The 19,714-nt window shown below is 40.1% G+C and overlaps 1 protein-coding gene across 1 annotated transcript in view; it reads left to right on the top strand.

The window, feature by feature from the left end:
* LOC127370663 (cytochrome P450 26B1) overlaps positions 1-19,670 on the top strand; it is a 43,247-nt gene extending 23,577 nt beyond the window's left edge. The window contains exon 11 of the mRNA XM_051412921.1: positions 19,286-19,670. Coding sequence (XP_051268881.1) covers positions 19,286-19,336 — 51 coding nt within the window. The 3' untranslated portion in view covers positions 19,337-19,670. The remainder of the gene's footprint in view (positions 1-19,285) is intronic.
* Positions 19,671-19,714: the final 44 nt, after the last annotated feature.

Here is a 19,714-nt window from a genome sequence, read left to right on the forward strand (position 1 = left end):
CATTTGAAAAGCAACATTATATATACATAGTCTGTAACATATCCCAGCAGTAAGAACTGGAACATGTTGAGCTACAGTGTGAAAGAAGCTTGGAGGCTGTAACGTATGAAATGTGAGCTATGCTGTTAATGCTGTCTGCAGTCCACGTAATCAGCTATAGGCATGTGTCTCAGAAAGATGCTTTTGTCCTGCAGAGAGCTGCTCAACAAACCCACTGTGTTCTCTTTACTGGTCTCTCTCTCTCTCTCTCTCTCTCACTCACTCACTCACTCACTCACTCACTCACTCACACAACAATACACACTGAATTATGTTGCAGACATGCATATTTCTTACTTGTCTCACTAAGTCATTGTCTTTGTGTGTCTCTCTCTCTCTCTCTCTCTCTCTCTCTCTCTCTCACACACACACACACACACACTTGCAGACATACATCACACAGAAAATGGGGTTCTTGTGAACAGTGTGGTATGACTCACTGCTCTCCCTGCACTTGTCCATAAGCTTCTGCTCCTACTCACAGCAATTTATGACAAAAAGCAAAAGCCACTTACAGTGAATCCTTTTATGCACAAGGACACTCTGTTTTATTTATTTTAGCTACATGTCATTTACTTCTTACAGCCATTTCATTGTTCTCTTTATTCTGTTCTTCCCCCCTCCGATCTGAGAGATCAACACTGATAGGCCACTAGCAGAGTAAACAGCTGAAGTACCATACGTGTGGTTACCCCGTTTTAGCTCATTATCTACAAATCACATATATGCATGTTATTTTCCAAAGCATAAGTCCATCATAAGTCCATCCTTCCTGGCAGCTGCCAGTTTACATTCATGTCTGTTTGGTGGAAAATACACTGGCAGGGAACAGAAACGTTCTTTGTTTTGGTGAAGAATAGGCAAATGTTATATCAGCTGTTGAGTGCAGGGACTTTAAAGGAATAGTTCAACAGTTTGAGAAATACATTTATTTGCTTTATTGCCTAAACTTAGACATGATCAATACCACTCCCAAAATTCAGTTAATATCAGAATCAGAATCAGAAATACTTTAATAATCCCAGGGGGAAATTTCTTTTGTTACAACTCCAAATCTACATACAACATATTTACATACAAGATATATTATTAAGAACATATGTATATAAATAAATATATATATATATATATATATATATATATATATATATATATATACATATACACAAGGTAAAATGTAAAATGTACAGTTTTGAAAATGTGCAAGAGAGAAGAAAGTGCAGAAATGGTTGTCCGTGTTTGAGGTCAGATTACAGAGAGGGGGTGTCTGACTCTCCGAGGGAGGCGTTGTAAAGTTTAATGACCACAGGCAGGAAGGATTTCCTGTGGTGCATCTGGGCGAGAGGAGTCTTCTGCTGAAGGTGCTCCTCTGCTGAGCCAGTGTGTCGTAGAGAGGGTGTGAGACATTGTCCAAGATAGACCGAAGCCTGGACAGCATCCTCCTCTCTGCCACGGTCGTCAGGGTGTCCAGCTCCTCCCCCACGACATCACCGGCCCTCCTGATCAGTTTGTTAAGTCTGTTGGTATCTGCGACCTTCAGCCCACTGCCCCAGCATGTGACAGCGAAGAAGATTGCCCTCGCCATAACAGACTCATAAAACATCCTCAGCATCGTCCGGCAGATGTTAAAGGACCTCAGCCTCCTTAGGAAAAAGAGTCAGCTTTGGCCCTTTTTGTAGACCGCCTTCAGTCCAACTTATTATTAAAGTACACCCCCAGGTACTTATACTCCTCCACAGTGTCCACAGGGACCCCGTGGATGGAAACAGGGGTCACGGGTGTTTTCACTCTCCTCAGATCCACTATGAGCTCCTTTGTCTTTGTCACATTGAGCTGCAGATGATTCAGCTCACTCCAAGTGACAAAGTTGCCCACCACAGTCCTGTATTCACTGTCATCACCCTTTTCAATGCAGCCAACTATTGTTGAGTCATCAGAAAACGTCTGAAGGTGGCAGGACTCGTTGCACTAGTTGAAGTCTGAGGTGAATAGGGTGAAGAGGAAGGGAAAGAGGACAGTCCCCTGTGGGGCCCCAGTGTTGCTGACCACCCTGTCAGACACACAGTTCTGTAGGCGTACGTACTGTGGTCTGCCCATCAGGTAATCAACAATCCAGGACATCATGGGGGCCTCCACCTGCATCGCAGCCATCTTCTCACCCAATAGAGCCGGACGGATGGTGTTGAAAGCACTGGAGAGGTCAAAGAACAAGACTCTCACAGTGCTCGCCGGCTTGTCGAGATGAGTGTAGACTTTGTTCAGCAGGTAGGTGATGCCGTCCTCAACTCCCAGGCGGGGCTGGTAGGCGAACTGTAGTGGATCAGTGAAGGGCCTGACCATAGGCCTTAGCTGCTCCAGGACGAGCCTCTCCAGGGTCTTCATGATGTGGGACGTCAGAGCCACCGGTCTGGAGTCCTGAGGGCCACTGGGACGTGGCGTCTTTGGCACAGGAATGAGGCAGGAAGTCTTCCACAGCACAGGGACCCTCTGGAGGTGCAGGCTCTGGCTGAAGACTTGACTGAATACTCCACACAGCTGGGGGGCACAGGCTTTAAGCACCCTGGGAAATACACCGTCGGGGCCTGCAGCTTTGCCGGAGTGGAGTCTCGTCAGCTGTCTTCTCACCAGGTCAGGCGCGAATATGATGCTTTTATTCTTCGGATTTTGTATGGAAACTTTGGTTTATGTATGGACATGTGCCGTTTACAATGATAACGGTGGCAGATTTACCACTCTTTGTAATTTCTGAAATGATGGACAGATTATAGTCTACAACATGCAGAATATGGTCCTTTAACTACTAATGTCTTGTTACTGCACATTTGACAGATAAGAAACTGATTGGATTTGGAGATGTTGCAGGAATTCAACCTGTGACATTTAGGTCATCAGATGAACAAATCAGCATTTCATGTCACAAGGTTATGGCATTTCAGGCCGAACTAACTATTTGTTTGCCTCCTTATGATCCACTTCCTTCGCATTTGAAAATGGGTTATTTTCCATCCAGGATTGTGAGGAAAAAAGAAATCATGTCAGTCACTCACACCCACTTGTCTAACAGGAGGTTGGACAGTGTATCCAGATGGCAGAACAAAGCCTGAGGTCAGTTTTAATGAGCAGAGCTAATTACCACATGACTGTCCTATCTGTCCACTCCCAGTGGACTGTAGGCCTGTAATAGGGTATACAACAGGAAGTAAAGACAGGAAAACCCCATCCCCTGCCCCTGCCCCTGCCCCTGCCACATACACTCATGTGGGGACACACACAGATAGTAGTCACTGTAAAAAAAATTGGTTCAATGCATTTTTACAGACACGATCGACTTATTGTGATAATTGAGTTTACAGAACTACAAACACACACATCATTTAGATTACATATACAGTAAGGCAAGCTTTAAGTAATTGGACAGTGATACAGACTAGGAGTGGCTCCCACGTAGTGGAAAAATATTAAACAGTGGAAGGTCCGGTACCGAATGGGACTTTTTCTAACATAACCGGTAACCCCACAAATAATATGGTTCATTTATGATATGCTCATTGGCTGTTAGAATTACTATCGTAGGTCATAAGCTAGTTAGTGTGACATGGTAAAGCTTGTGGTTTACATTGGAACAGAAAAACACAGGGAAGGGGTTAAGTGAACAGTCAATATCAAACTTCTTATGCATAGTTCTCTTTTGTCCCCAAACACAATACACAGTTCATGAAGATATTCACAAGATCACTCATAAACTATGCAGCCTTCATATCACCTCCATCTCATTGTTTTGACATCTACAAGTGTTTGCCTATCTGGCAATTCTTGCAACAAACCTCAAGGCCACACTCAAACACACAGTCACACTGACTCAAACACACAAGTATACATCCGTTAATGCAACACCCACACTCCTTGCTGCTTACTACTGTGTTTGTCTGTACCCAGACAAGCAGGAAGGAAAGCCATTAGTCACTGAGGTGCCATCAAGCACTGTTTAATTGTCTCATTTATCTTCCCTGTGCTACTGAACTCTACGCTGCTGCTCAGATTCACCAGAGAGCCCTTAGGAGCCAAGCACTCTGCCAAATATAAGTATATACCCATTTGTTGCAGAAAATCAGGGACCTATATCTTGTGACATAAGTGTCTCTGATAGATTTTGAGAAGTGGTCAGATAGTTGCCGGATGTATTGTAACATCAGTTGAGTTTCAGGTCACTTAGTTCCATAGAATATTAATGGACGTCCTGTGACTTGCAGAGGAAGTTGATGGATGTGTGAACACAGTTTACAATCTATGGTCATGTCCTCAGTCAGCAGCACAGACATCAGTAAGTGAATGCCTTTTTAGAATGTTAGAATTTAGCTTTATGAATTTGAAGGATCATTACATTGATTTTCACAGCCAGACAGTAAATAAGAAGGGCTATTTTCTTTTTCTTTTCTAAAAGATTAACGAGACTGAGCGTCTACAGAACGTTCGGCATTGTCAGGCTGTACTGTGGCAATGCTTTCAACATCAGCATGCCAACATTTACCATGGTCACCATCTTAGTTAAGCATACGATTAGCTTATTAATAAGATTAGCTAATTAGCACCAAACACTGAGTACAGCTGAGGCTGATTGGAATCTCATTAGTTTTGCAGGTATTTAATCATAAGCCACCGGATTGGATAATTATACATCCTGTGGGGAAAATGAATGTCTGCACCAAATGTCATGGAAATCCATCCAATAGTTTTTGAGATATTGATAAATATAAGGAGTGGGGGACCAACCGACCGCCCTACAGCCTTGCTGTTAACAAAAAAAATGTGCACCATAGTAATTCATTTGTTTCCCCTTCATTTTTTCTTTAAAAAGAAAAAAGTTATTTTCTGAGTCGGTCTTTGCAAAATGACTTTGTTTACTTAAAATGTCCTCTTACAGCAAGAAACCTGGATGTGTAGGTATGAAATTTGGTTCAAACCAATCTGCCCCAGTATTTTTAACCTACTATATCATCGTCAGGTTACTATTTAAAATATTATAACTCTATCCGCCACCCTCTTAAAAAGTGAGTAGATCCTGAACAACTGTAAAACAATGTAAATGAAAATCTATTATATATCCCAGACTCTATTACTTTATTACTGTAAATACTAAAATGCTTTATTCACACACAATAAAAATAAACACACAGAAATCCTTTAGGCTAACTAAAACTAATGGAGCTGTTACTTTTAGTACTCTTAAATGTGTTTGCATAGACATTGTCTTAACCCAAATGCTTCTGACACTGAAATAATTCAACAGCTTACTACGCATGAAGACTATTTAAGGACTAGCTATCTTCCGCTTGTGACTCTCATTATAATTTCTAAATTAAAATTAAGTGTTGTTCCATGATGTTGCAATTGTAATGTGAGAGATGGAGAGGAAACAGGGGAGTCAGATGAGTGGTTGGGAGTACAGTTGAGTAAAAGCATCCCTCTCCAAAACACCCTCCTCCTCCTCTCATTGACATACTCTCACTCTGTCTTTTAAACACTTTCAACCACTCCTCCTCCTCTTCTGTCTCTCATATCGCTCCCCTCCATCTCTCCCCCTCGACTCTCTTTGGAGACTCCAGACATTAATTTTAACATCATAACACTTGACCTGTTTTTAGCTGCCGGGATAATGGATCTGTCTCCGGTGACGTCCGCTTGGGAAGAAGAAGAGGTGGTGGAATTGGAGGGGAAAGGAAGCGGGATGGAAGGAATGAGATTTGGGGACAGGAGGTCGCTAACCTGAGCCAGATGGTTTGTTACATAGTTTGTGTAACTGTGACTGTTTGAAGAAGCAAAAGCACTTTGACAATATACTTGGATTGGATGAACCATCTGTCTATCACCACCCATCCCAGACAAATTTCAATCAGTCAGATCAACAAACCACATAACGTAGCCAATTTTTTTTACCAAAGCTAGAAGGGAAAAGAGCGAAAACATCTTTTACATTAAAGAAAAGCCTTCATTGTTGTTCTTTTCTCTTCTTTCTCTTCTTTTCTGACTCATGCGAGCAGCATCTAGTGACTTCTGACACATGCCGTCACACACACCTAGTGTTAAACCACGCCCGTAGCTCATAGCTGCTAGTTGTTCCTCAAAAGACGCTGATTGGGCTAACCACTTGTGGTCTGGACACAAGCTGCCTCACGAGATTAAGAGGTGAGAGAAGAGTAGTGGAAGGTGTGTAGGGGAGGGGAAGTTGAATAACCTAGTAGTTTTCAAATTGAGATGCTTCTTTATTTCCTTCAATTTGACCTTTTCCATGTCAAGAATTGCATGTATTTATTAATTGTTTGACCTCCACCACACCAGTACACTTGATGACATGTTCTTTCATTACCCTGAAATAATTAGCAAGTTAGCACTGTTACTTAATTTTGAGTCACTCACAATGTCCTATTGTTGTACTCACCATTCCACAAAATGTGTATTCATCCGCCTCTGCTTATAGTCCCCAACAGATGCACTATTTACTCTTGTTTGAGTTACATTTGCTAAAAAGAACATGTTCAGTTGTTTTAGGAAATAATATATTTTTTAAAATTAAAGTATATATTCATAACACGTTTTTAAAGATTTACGTATTCAATATAGTAACAACGGACTTAACAGAAAAAGGAGTCGTAAAGTCTTGAAAGACATACTAACACAGTGTTGGTTCTGGTCTACAAAAGGAACATATAGGATAATGGCAGCCTTATTCATATACGTTGTTGATAGTATGTTCAGTTAAGATAGTGTTTTGGTTGTAATTAAATAAAACTGTAAAACTATTGCCACTGAAAATTAAGACTTTAGAATGTAAATGTGTCACTTAATCTTAAATATTGGGTGACTTAATAATTTACTTATCGTTTGATCAGAGTTCCTAGTTTAAATTAACTTTTGTTATATTGGTTATTTTAGCAAAACATAACCATACTGTTGGAAACAGACTACTCTCATCTAGCGTGTATGACCCATTTTATGTGCGTTGCTATTTGTGTTTTGCTGTCAACAAGTTCAACAACTTCCTCCCCACTGATTAAGTTGCGGAAAAATATCATAAGTCTTGGTCAGGCCCTATCATGCACTTGTGTGGCAAGCAGCCCAGCAGACCAGGGCACCATCCAGACACACTGCATTCTTACCCTCAATCTGTGCTGTTTGCTTGGTGTTACAGAGCTCAGTATGTTTATCCTCAGCTGTTAGGAAAGCTGGCTTCCCAACACACTCAAATATAGAGACAACAATAGCAGGCCTGTTTCTTTTACAGCTTTAGCCGTGCTCACACAGTTTGAATTAGGAGGTCAGGCCATTCTCTAATATTCCCCCTTTCACTCCTGACTATGACTTACACACAGTAAATTTAGCTGTTCATTCAAGTAAGTAAACAAGAACACTAGTAGTCAAGCAAAATATCTCTCTCGCTACATACAATCACACATTATCTCAGATACAATGTAACAGAATTCAGATGCAGGGTTTAGAAATGGGTGGTAGTCATGCATTATCTTGAGTTCATTGCAATTTTTGCCTTTAAATATTTCCTCATTTCAATCAGCCAAATCATGTGGAATGGATAATTGTTTGATACAAAATATGTACAGTGTTTGGCCTCACCACTCCCTGCAAGTATGTGACAAACTCAGAACAGCATTCCCCTGGGGAATATGAAGGGAAGGCATGACATCATTTGCAATATTTCCTATAAGGGCGGACTGGAAATGTGTCACAGCAAGTAGATTGTATCATGTTTAGTGTTGCTGGCATCACGAGTCGTCTGCCTCAACTAGCCGACAGAATGTGCTTCCCATTAATTCCACAAATACTTAACTTTATACATGTACCCACAAAGGCGCATACGTATTATTGAGTCAAAGGCACAGTTAGCAGAGCTGAGTGAGTATATGGTTTATTTGTGGGGATGAATGAGCGGTAGTACATTGTATTGATATCCAGAGCAGTATAAGTGGACACACTTAACTAGATTTATTCATTGGACCAGCTAGGCTACACAGAAAGGGGAAACTACCTGAAAACACTAACAACTATTTGCAAAGCAGTAAGCCAAGATAATAAAAATAGTCCCATTTGGAAAGAAAATATATCTGAAATAGTACATTACAATACTAGGATGCCTTATGAAATATATGTAACTGTCCACTTGTTTTTAGATAATTAGACAAGGTTGGAAAATATCTGGAACATCTTAAAATAAAACACAATCGCCCTGCAGTAAATGTTCTCCTGAAACACATAATGTTCAGTTTTTGTTTTAGACGGACAGAGGTACTTGAAGGATTCAGTTATAACAATATCTGTTCTCCACTGAACACGTAAAAAAAACTAATTTTCACCAATTCTAGTCAGCTTTCACACTTGTAAGAGTCTTAATTTAGTGCTACATCATTGTGTCCTCCACGCTGTGTTTTTCCTCAGAACGTATCCCATTGGGAGTGTAGGAGGAGATGTTTGTCTTTGCACAATTAGAGAAGATAACAGCAGTGAGAACATGGGGAGTTACAGCAAAACTCTCTCAGTACCAACACACTGATGCAAAAAAAGAAAACACATTTTCTTAAAAACTGAAGAATGTGCTTTTGGCTGCTACTGGTAGAACGAGTAGGAGGTGGACTGTGAGTTCAAGTGAACTTTCCATTGTTTTATCCTCCTCGTGTGGGTTTCAGGATTTCAGGAAGATGAAATAAAGTATTAAAAGACTGCCCACAATAGCGTCTTCCTGGATATGATAAACAAGTTGATCTTGAAGTGCAGTGACGATGGGTAATATTCCCAGCAGTAGACAACAAATGATGCACATGGATAAAATATTATCAAGTGTTTCCTGGCAACCACAAGTTTCAGTGCCATAAAAGCACAATGCTGAGGCGAATGCGTGACAGGCTTCAGGCATAATTCATGGAAAACATTTTGATAGAAGGGGCATTTCCCCTGCAGCTTGAATAGGAGCTGGTTAGTGGGACATATTTGCTATGGATAACACAGTCCTCTTTAAAAAATAAAATCACTCAAACTATCTTTGGTTCCCAGCATTGCGTCCACCCTCGAAATTATGTAAGGTCCTCTAACAGCCCAACTCTCCAGTGAATATTGCCCAAACGTTGCTCTTTACCAAGGGTTTGCTATTTATAGACAGTGTGTTAAAGCAAAGGGCATTGCTTGCAGCATAAACAGACAGTTGGTATCCATGGCAAAGTCAATGTGGATAATGCAGTGTGCTTTAAAAGAGCAAAAATATCATGTCATATCAGCCACAACACAATGAGATTAGCTGAGAGGTCCAGTAAATGTGACTTGACCCTCGCATCCGAAAATATAATGATCTTTAGTGATCTGGTTGGAAGTTACTATAGCAGAAAAGAGGACAGTGTACAATTAGATTAAACGAGAATGTGAGTTTTAGACAATGTGATGTCGCTGTAACCTGTGACAGCAGAGAGCAGTTTGACCTTTATAAAGTAACAGTTGACTCAGTGTAGTATATGCTCTTTCAAAGCCCAATTCAAAAAGTTTCTATATATATTCTGTGTGCCAGTCAGCCATGACAGTGTGACAGTGAACCAGCGTGCACAATATCAGCTAAATGCAGCTCCTCTGTTAGTGTCAAAATGTCTTCTGTGAAAAAGCCCTATTGTGCCGATATTACTTGATATTTCTTATTTTTTTATCCTTTGCGGGATAAAAAAGGGTCCTGAAGGAAAAAGACCACCATTTCCAGTGAGGTTCTGGTTTGCAGGTGGACATCCACAGAAGAGGTGATGCAATCTTTTTCTATGTAATTCTGGGCAACAGTGTTGGAGCTCATATTGCTTTCTTCAGGATATAAAAAGCATAGCAGAGTGAACGGATCAGGTGATTCAAATCAATAAGCTAACAGGGCAATCAACATGATCATAGAAATAAAGTCAGTATACAAAGTTTGTAATTCATCCATCTATATGTCCATATTGTATGAACCAGCATAATATTATTTACAAATTATATATAAATAATAATTATATATATTTGTATATAACAAAATATATACAAATACAGCCACATAAAAACAGAGAAAGACGGGACATTTAAATAAAGCAACAAGTGTGCTGGAGAATGCCAACAAAACGTCCCAGATAGAATATTTTGAAAATGAGCATTGATTTATTATAAATATCCTGGAACAGTATGAAGATGTCATCCAGTTACATCCTCCACTTAATACCACTGAAATTAAATACATTTTTATAGGACTGAAGATGTTTGTTAGTTGCCTTAGTCATCTGATGTGTTAATGTTTTTCTGAAGAAAACAAACACACTCTTCTCCTGAAGAAGGCAGTATGTGCTGAACCACTGATTCACAGAATTATAAATAAAACCCTTGCATCAGAGTTATGACTGTGCAGCTCTCGCCTCTGTCTTCTCAGTATTTTTAGCATTCCAAGGATTCAAATTATAGCTATAAGCCCAATTCCCCAACTGCCTTTTGCGATTTAAAGTTGAACTCGGCACAATTGTGGAAACGCACCCATCAGAGGGAGCAGCTTACATAGATAAAGACACTCATAGCTCAAACAAAACTAAACAACATTCTCTGTATGGATAGGGTGTGTTGGTGACATCATTCCCCAGAAGTCAGGAGTCAAATTACTGTAAAAGTGAAACAAAGGCTTTCCTAGGAAAAATAACAACAATATCTGATGTTCCCGTATGAACAAGCTCTGATGCATAACTGCTCCAAACTACAGGAAATTTGTTTCCTAAGGCACATTTTCCACATCTCTCTCTCTCTCTCTCTCTCTCTCTCTGCCAAAAGTACAAAGTGTATTCATATTTAATAATTCATTTTATCTTTGAACTACCTACTCTGACTAAACAGTTCAGTTAGTATACTGTTTTGTATCTAATTCAATAAAGTTAGTGTCAAGAAATACTAATAATTCATCAAACACTGTCTGTAGGCTGGGAATGTTATTGCTTTTTTGCCAAAATATGGCTAAATGCATGGCTACCATGTAATCAGTTGTTTATGTTTGCTGCATGCTGTACTACTGTACGTACTTACATTTGCTGATGAGCAACTACTGTTAACAAAAGATTGTTTGATCCACCGTGTCCACCCACTCTGTGTCTGTGGGCAGCAGCTGGCAGGTTAGTTCTGTTAGCAGGCTATTGTTAGGAGGTTCACACAGGACTGTGAGTTGGTTTCCCTTCAGGCAACATTACACAACAATTTGTGCTTGCTTTTCAGGCAATATTTCCTGTAATTTGATAAAGAAATCCATGAGAGACATATTTTACTTTATTGCAAGTCTACTGGTTTCTATTGGAACTAATTTATTTTAATGGATTGAGCTCAAGTGTTTTAATGTTATTGACCCTGTGACTAGTTGCTGTCTACTGGATTTGGCTGTTAGATGACAAATGACCTTCCCTAACAGTTGACCTGCTTGCATGCCAATGTTTCATATAGATCCTGTTCTTCTAGAATTTCTTTTTAAAATTGTAAAAAAAAGATTTGACAGTTTTATTTTAAAGGACGAGGGTGTAGGATTTAGTGGCATCCATCCCATTTCAAGTATATAGGAGAAACTGCACAAAACTCGCTACAAATGCAAAAGGCACTATTCTGGGGTACTATAGAAACATGGCAGTTATTTTAAGGTAACAAAAATACAATGATCTTTATTTTCAGGTGATTATACACTAATGAAAACATACCTATGAGTATTTTATTCCATTTCTGCTAAATTATCCTTCTAAATAGACACACTGGACACTGGACCTTTAAAACTGCCAAAACATAAGTAAATGTTATCAGCAGTATATGGAATTTTGATGGAAAGAGATATTGAACCCACTAAGCAGACTCAGGTAAATTAAGCATGGAATTAGTTGTTTGGTACAGGCTCCTACATTGACTTCCACCAGGTTTAAGTGACAGTTTGATAGCAATGTTCTTACATTTCACCTTGACCTCTCTGCTGCATATTATATAGAGCAGGAAGCAAGCAGGAAAAGAGAGCTTGTCAAATTTTACAGCATGCAGTACATAACGTGATTCAGTTGCGTTGTACTGTGGCAGACTGTGAGAACACTTCGAGCCCTGAGTTTCATTTCAAACCTCCAGCAGGCAAAGAGGGAGGCCAGGAGGGAAATGTTTTAGTTGTGTGTTGTGTAACTCTAGTCATGTTGGCTGTTAAGCAATTGGCCAATTGACTCATGGCTATACACTCATACACAAACACACACACACTTACACAGAGGAAATTCAATCACTTAAATGTGACCGTGTCACATTAACAAGGACACTCCGCTTCCTCCTGTTCCTCCCCCATTCATCTCCTGTCTTCCTCTTCTCCTCCCTCCTCCCCTTGTACCCTCCATCACTGGTCAGCTGAATTTCATGTTGTTTTCTGGGAAAATGAGCTGAAAAATAGTCATATGAGACAACAGGTCAAAATAAGTTCAACATGGTTTGTCTTTCTGTATGCACGTGCTTGTGTATATGTCCCCACAAACCGTGTTTGTACCGTCACCAGTCATATTTGCCCCGTTCGTTGCCTTAGTAACCACAGTTTCTGGCTCTGTCACACTTTCTCAAACAAAAACATGACCGATTGATGACGTCAACACGTGTGTCAGGTCGGACGCACCTATGCCACGTAAGATGATGGAGTGAGTGCGGTGCCAGGTTGTGTGTGTATTCTGTGTGTCTGGGTGCATGTTAGCAACAGCAGAATATATAATTTCTGCATCCAAATTCACAAATTGAAAGTATTGTGTACTAACCACCAGCAGGAGAAAGGCAAATCAGAGTGTGTGTGTTTGTTTAAGATGTGGAAAGGGTTTCAACGCCAGTCTGTTTCCTGTCTTTAATCCCCATGTCTGTTCTGCTCAAACTGCCACATGTCAGACAAACACACACACGCAAGTTGTGCTTTTGACCTGCAGATAATCCTCCTCTCAGTCTTCATTCGTAGTCATTCATTCACAAACACACTGAGAGGAGCTGAGCCACTGAAGCAAATGATGCAAAAATCATGTTCAAAAAAATTATATCATATTCACCCCTGACACCCACTTACATGTGTGCCGTTAAACTTTGAATTATACTGACATAAACAACTCAGTTATTTGAAACTAGTGTATGAACTACACCATTTCACTCACTTATTTTTAGCGAATAGTCGAAATTTGGTGCGTAGACTGCATGAGTGGGACTTAAAATGTTTCTTCTGATCTTTGAGTTGAATTGAGTGAAGTTTAGGATAAGCAACCACACGCTGGTGATGGCAAGAATCTTTATGTGAATTAGTGATGAATCACCCTGATGTATGCATAAATCATACATCAATAATAGCCTAATTTTACACTGTTTGATCCATGATGATTAAGATATAGAAAAATAGAAATGCATGACAAAAATAGCACATTGTCAGTATGTGGCTCCCCTGTAGTTCACACCCTGTTTGTAACTGTCTTTTCTATTAATACTATACTATTCATTCATAAATGTTATTTTGTTTGAGCTGATAAGAAAAACTAAATTGGCAATAGGATGTTGTAGTGTTGTGTTGGACAGAAAACAAACCGGACACTATTTATTCTCACATTTACAGTGAAGGCTGTTCACACCACTATTTAAATCAGCAAAATGTTGCAGGAAAATCCATTAATTCCTGTGGATTAAGTAAATCTGTGCCTGTGTTTCAGAGTTCAACATTGGTAGCACTCCTACATAGTGCACCTTTCAACACCATGGGCGCCATAAACGCAGTATTGTTTCCGGGTAGGCCTACTTTACGAAGAAGTTAGCCTCCTGGAGAAAGATAAGACAGACTTTCTCTTCGGCATGACAGCTAACCGTCAGCATACTGACAAATTTAGTGTTTTACACATATGTTGGGACTAGGGATGCTGGAGAAACTGGGACAACTGGTCACTGTACCATTAGTGACTGAGCTAACAAGCTGGCTTAGAGTTTTATCTCTCTTCAGTCATCGTTTATCGAATTAAATGACAATCCAGACTGCAAAATGCAAAGGGGAGTAAATGCCCTGTACAAAGAAAATAGAAAGAAACTCGCAGAGCTTTCCCAAATTACTAGCGCTCCCAGCTGGCTAGCTTGTTAGCAGTTAGCTTTCCAGCTACAGTAGTTTACCAGCTCTTTAAGCGGGCTAGCCACTATATGTCACCAAGCCTGGTGTCATGACTGAGCCATAACAACTTGAACATTAGCGGCAAGCGATGCAAAACTTGTTCTGTTTCTATTTCACCTTTCTATTTGGCATCTTTGGCCGTCTGTAGACATTACCCAGACTGCCAAATATAAAAACAAGAAGTCTGGACTCGTGCCCAAGCTGTGAGACAGTATTTATGACAGGAAGGTACTTCAAATAGCGTACCATAGCTTCCTCCAGGCAGTGATCATGAACGTCTCTCCTATTCTCATTAACTGAAACAATATTTGTATTAGCTGCCTAGTTTGAAAACCCAGTTTGAATGCTTTAGCTGCAACAGGAATATCTGCCTGCACACCTGCCCCTGCGTTACAGATGTTTGGGTACAATATGAATAGCTTTGAATATGATCTCACCGTTTCATCCTGTGCTGCTTTGACTATTCAAAACACACAGCGGGATTTGAATGAGTGTAAAGTGCTTTTTTGTGAGAGGGGACGAGATGAAGAAAGAGAAAGAAAAGCGATTTACACTATAGTGTCACTTTTGTTTTAGATTTATTTGCCATCATTTGGGTTGAAAATGTCATGCCACTGTAAAACCAATCCCCTGTGACAAGCAAAGGCGTGCTTTATGTAATGTACAGTTTTGCCCTGTTAGTTTGTTAAGCCCACTGGAAGCATTTATTTTTTGTTCTGACTTTTTTCTCAATGGTTTTGTGGACATGCTAGGTGCTAGGAGCCTAGCATGTTGTGCTAACAGCACTGCAGAGGTCAACATTTAGGTAAAAAAAAAAAAAGGTCTACTTTCCTAAATAAATAAAGGTTAAAGCTGAAAAATTTACATTTCCCACTAAACCGAAGCTCATTCACATCAGAAGTCAGGGATTATGCAGAGCACTTAAGGTTGAGGAAGAAGTAGGAAACACTAAGACCAAATAACAAACTCACAATTACCATTCACAATAACTAGTGGGAGTAAAGAGGCAATAAGGCACGTGCAAGTGTGTCTGCAGCCTCCGGTTCAGTAGGTTGGCATGTGAGGACAGACAAGAAAGGGATTCAGTGCAATGAACTTGCATCTGTGTGTATGTGTGTGTGTGCTCAGTAAGTTGGTCCATTGAAATGGGGATAAGCAGCCGGTGACCTGCTTTATTACTCATTAACCCACAGAGTCTCCACAAACAGCTCTGGACAAACATGACATCAACCCCAAAACTCCAGCGTTGCAGCGTTTAACTCCATCTTAAAGGTAGCAGAAATATACTTCTACCTACTATTACTGACAGACAACTTAAAAAACATAGTAATATAAACAAGCAGCACAAAAATATCTATTGATATGAATATATAATTGAAGTTTTAAAAAATTGCCACCACCTGCATCCCATACATAAATCCAGGTTTATATGAATATTTATTTTAACTCTGTTTAATGTTTCCCTAGATTTCAAAACCGTTGACTCAGAGAAGGTTTTGGAGATGATTCCTCTCTTCACATCTACAATAGGAATGTTTTGTATTTTAATACTCTGAGCAGCCCAAACACAGTTCTACTTTCCGGCATTATATTAGAGTGTTTTTTGTGATTTTAGTGAACCTGTTGCACATTTTCCCATTATCTGTAAAAACAGATAATAGGCTGTCCTATTGTTGCTTTTGACCAACACACAAAACATAGCACTGACCAAATGTGGTTAAGTACTGTTTTTATTCCACCAGAAGAGTGAAAAAATATCTTTATGATTTGGTTGTTCCAGTGGAAAGGTTAAACTGCTTGTCAACCACAAGAACTCATCCCTGCGTTGTACAGAGAGAGAATATGGATCTGCTCCTAACAGCTAACAACCCCCACCACACTACCCACTTATTTCCACTGCTCAGCTCGCCTCTATCCCCTGCCCTATTCCTCTCTCTAGACTTTTCCTATTTTTTTTTCTCTCCTTGTAGCATCTGTCACTCATTCTCTCATATATTCATTCTTCTTTTTCTCTTTCAGACACATAACTCGGTCTGTCCTTCATCCCTCTCTCTCTCTGCTGCTATCGACACACAGACACACACACACACACACACACACACACACACACACACACACACACACACACACGACAAATGACACAAACTCATTCATGAAAATGTTGCAGCACTCAGTCAAGGCTTAACCACTGGATTATGGGATCAGAGAGTGGGACAGATCTAGAGCATATACACATGAATTAGACACACACTCATACAGGTCAGTGTGCATGTGAGTTGTTCTTTGTGGTATTTTGGTGTTTAATTATCCTGCGTTATGGACTTTATTTGTCCATCATTTCCATTATAAAACACCAGCAATGCACTATTATTGACCACTATTTATTACATCATATATACACACATATACATAGAATACTACAATTACATTACACACAATGTATTTAGAGCTTATTTAAAGGGCTAGTTTGACATTTTGAGAAATACTCCTTTTCGCCTGGCACTGTCAAAACATGAATCTGCCTACCAGCATCTCTTAAACGGACTAATTAACATGTTGGATTTTCTTTGTTTAAAACTAACAAAATCCGAGTCAGTGCACCCAGAATAGAAATAGTCCACCCCATGAACCCCTGTAAAACCATTTGTCATAGGAGATATATTGTATTAATTAGGTGTGCTGGTAGGCCATTTTTGTTGTTATGTTAGACTATTCTTTTAAAGAAATTGGTCACTGATAGTCAGCTATGTAGCATTAAAAGTAAATGCTAACAGGATGCATTTAGCACTTTTATACCAATCTCTCTCTCTCACACACACACACACACACACACACACACACACATAAGCACCGATGTGTTCGCTTGACCATTGGGGCATTGGAGCAATGTGCACGTGCTGCTCAAGGACACTTTAACATGTGAACAGGGGGATTGACCACCAACCCCGACCCCAATCCTTGCTGTCGTCACCGTGCTGTCAGTCTGTCTGTGCACTTGACTTGGTGTTTGCTGTCACCTTGCTATTTTTCTTTTTGATTGCTTGCATGATGCTTGTGTGTTGCATGTTTTTAATTATTGCATTAAAATTCCCTTTTTATTATTGCTCTGAATACTGTTTTGGGGGAGGGCTACGTACCATCTGTCTCTGGCTAACTTCATTGCATCTACAGAAATGTGTTACTGTAATATGCACTGTGTCTGTAAATGAAAAATAAAAATTGACAATTATAGACAGAGTGGATGAAAGAGGTCAACAAAGGAGACAGAGTGATAGACTAGAAAAAGAAAATGGAGTAAAAAAGGACGAGAGATTTACAAAATATCCTCTCTCGTTCACTGTATTGACGGATGACGGCGTACAGGCGAGGGATGTGAGGGGATGAATGGATGGACAGGGGAGAGTAAAGGGAGGGAGTGAGGGATGACATCATTGCAGAATCTGTTTCCGGCCAATCCCCTCGCAGCCCCCCCGCCTGCTGTCTCCGCCCTCCCACACCTCTCCCTTGTTGCTACGGCAGCAGCACCATCCCGCCTGTGCGAGGCATTGTTTAGGGTTGGTAGTAATGCGGCATGGTGTGTGTGTGTGTGTGTGTGCGTGTGTTAATATGGGACACGAGAGGCTGCAATCCAGCACAAGTAATCACCTCTTTTCTCATACTCAATCATCTATCCCTCATCGTCCCTCCTCCATCTTGCTCTTTGTCATCTTTCTCCACTTTATCCCTGGTGTGCCTGACGCCGTCTTCCATCTTCCGTCTCACCTCTCCGTCTTAACGTTCAAGGTCCTTTCTTTCAGGATGTATTTTTTGCTGCAGTGCCTCTTTCAACTATTCACACTTCATGTTCACACGCTGCACACAGAATATATATGTACACGTGGCTCAAAAAGTCCAGATTCAGATTTTTGTGCACTTTTTTCTTGTATGATTTGGAAAACATGGGTATATTGTATAAAATCTGATACAGAGGCGTGTGAATCTACAGACAAATGAAAGCAAAAAACCTGAATAGACAACAGGGGCAGATGATTCCTCACAGAGCACGGGGGGGTCACTGAATGACTTGATGGTCGACAAGTTAGACAGCGTTCTCCACCATCATTATCAAAACACTGGATAGAGGAATATCTTTTGGAAGAATGGTGTTCATCACTCCAGTAGAGTTCCAGAGATCTGGAGTATCAAGGCACATTGAAGTTGCTCTGGTGTAGCTAAACGCCTTACTATGTTGGTTTGTCCTTTATCAAATTTTTTATGTGTCAGCAGTATTCTTCATAATGTAAATTTGGTTAAAGGGGCACTCCACCAATTTTAATCATGAAGATCAGTAACTGGTTGCATAACACCACTTAGGCTAAGGTTGCCTTTAAGTTTTATTAAAAGGATGTGCTTGCGCTTTCCATATTCTCTGAGGAGTTCACATTCAACAACAACAGTAGACGGAACTGCACATGCTTTAAAGTGATATTACTCCAGTTATATTTTCTGTTCTGGTACTGGTGCTGGAGTACCCTGGACACAGATACTGCATCTAAATGTGTTGTGTTCTCATGGCAAATAACTCCATGTAATATGCATCCTACTAAAATCAAAAAATGCTGTATTATATTATTTTTAAAAAACAACATGTGTTCCAGTTTTCATAAGAATACCTACAAATTTGTATTGCCTTACAACCATGAGCTGCCACATTTCCTCTTTTGCGGTTTAGCTTTTGCTTACTGTTGAGTCCCAACGGTTTCATTTTCTTTACCATGCCAGATACAAAACCTAACATACATACAACACTAAGAATTTCCCATGAGTCCCGAATGCGGATCGTTTGTTTAGAAGTGCCATTTCAACATTGGCGTCAGGTCATACTTCTTGTATTACACAAGTTACATCTTGGAATATTCATTAAAAATAAAGCAGGCCTGAGAACATAAGCCTAACAAACACAGATACGCTCGTGTATTGCCTTGCCATAAGCTTGTTTACCCACATGAACCCATTCATAATAAATCAATCTGAGAATGATACAGCATTAAAATGATCAGTTTTTTTAATGCAGTCTGTTTATCTGTCTCTCTCTTTCAGCTGGAGTGTCTGCCTATTTTGCAGCCAGCCTGTTTGTGTCAGTGTGTCTGAGTTTTCCTGCTCTCATTTGCTGCTGCGCTGCTCGCTTTCCTCTCGTAACCATGGAAATGAGATCAACATGCAAATACCTGAGCACGCTCACTAAGGCTGTGTGATAGAAGATGCAAATTGCGCTTCCGCTTGTAGGATTACACACCCACACACGCAGATGCACACTCAGACGTATATACACACGCACACACAAACGTTTGTCTACTCACATACGTAAGAACACCCACCTGCAGTCCTGCACATTTCTCAGCACAGTGCACCACAACCAGACTTAAATTATAATAAAGGGTTAAGTGTTTGTACTGAACCTTGAATTAAAATTAGATCAAATACAGTTAAGTTTTATTGGTTTTTAATTAAAAGGCTAATATTTTAAGG

This window comes from Dicentrarchus labrax, unplaced genomic scaffold (assembly GCF_905237075.1).
Source record: "Dicentrarchus labrax unplaced genomic scaffold, dlabrax2021, whole genome shotgun sequence".
Classification (NCBI taxonomy): Eukaryota; Metazoa; Chordata; class Actinopteri; family Moronidae; genus Dicentrarchus; species Dicentrarchus labrax.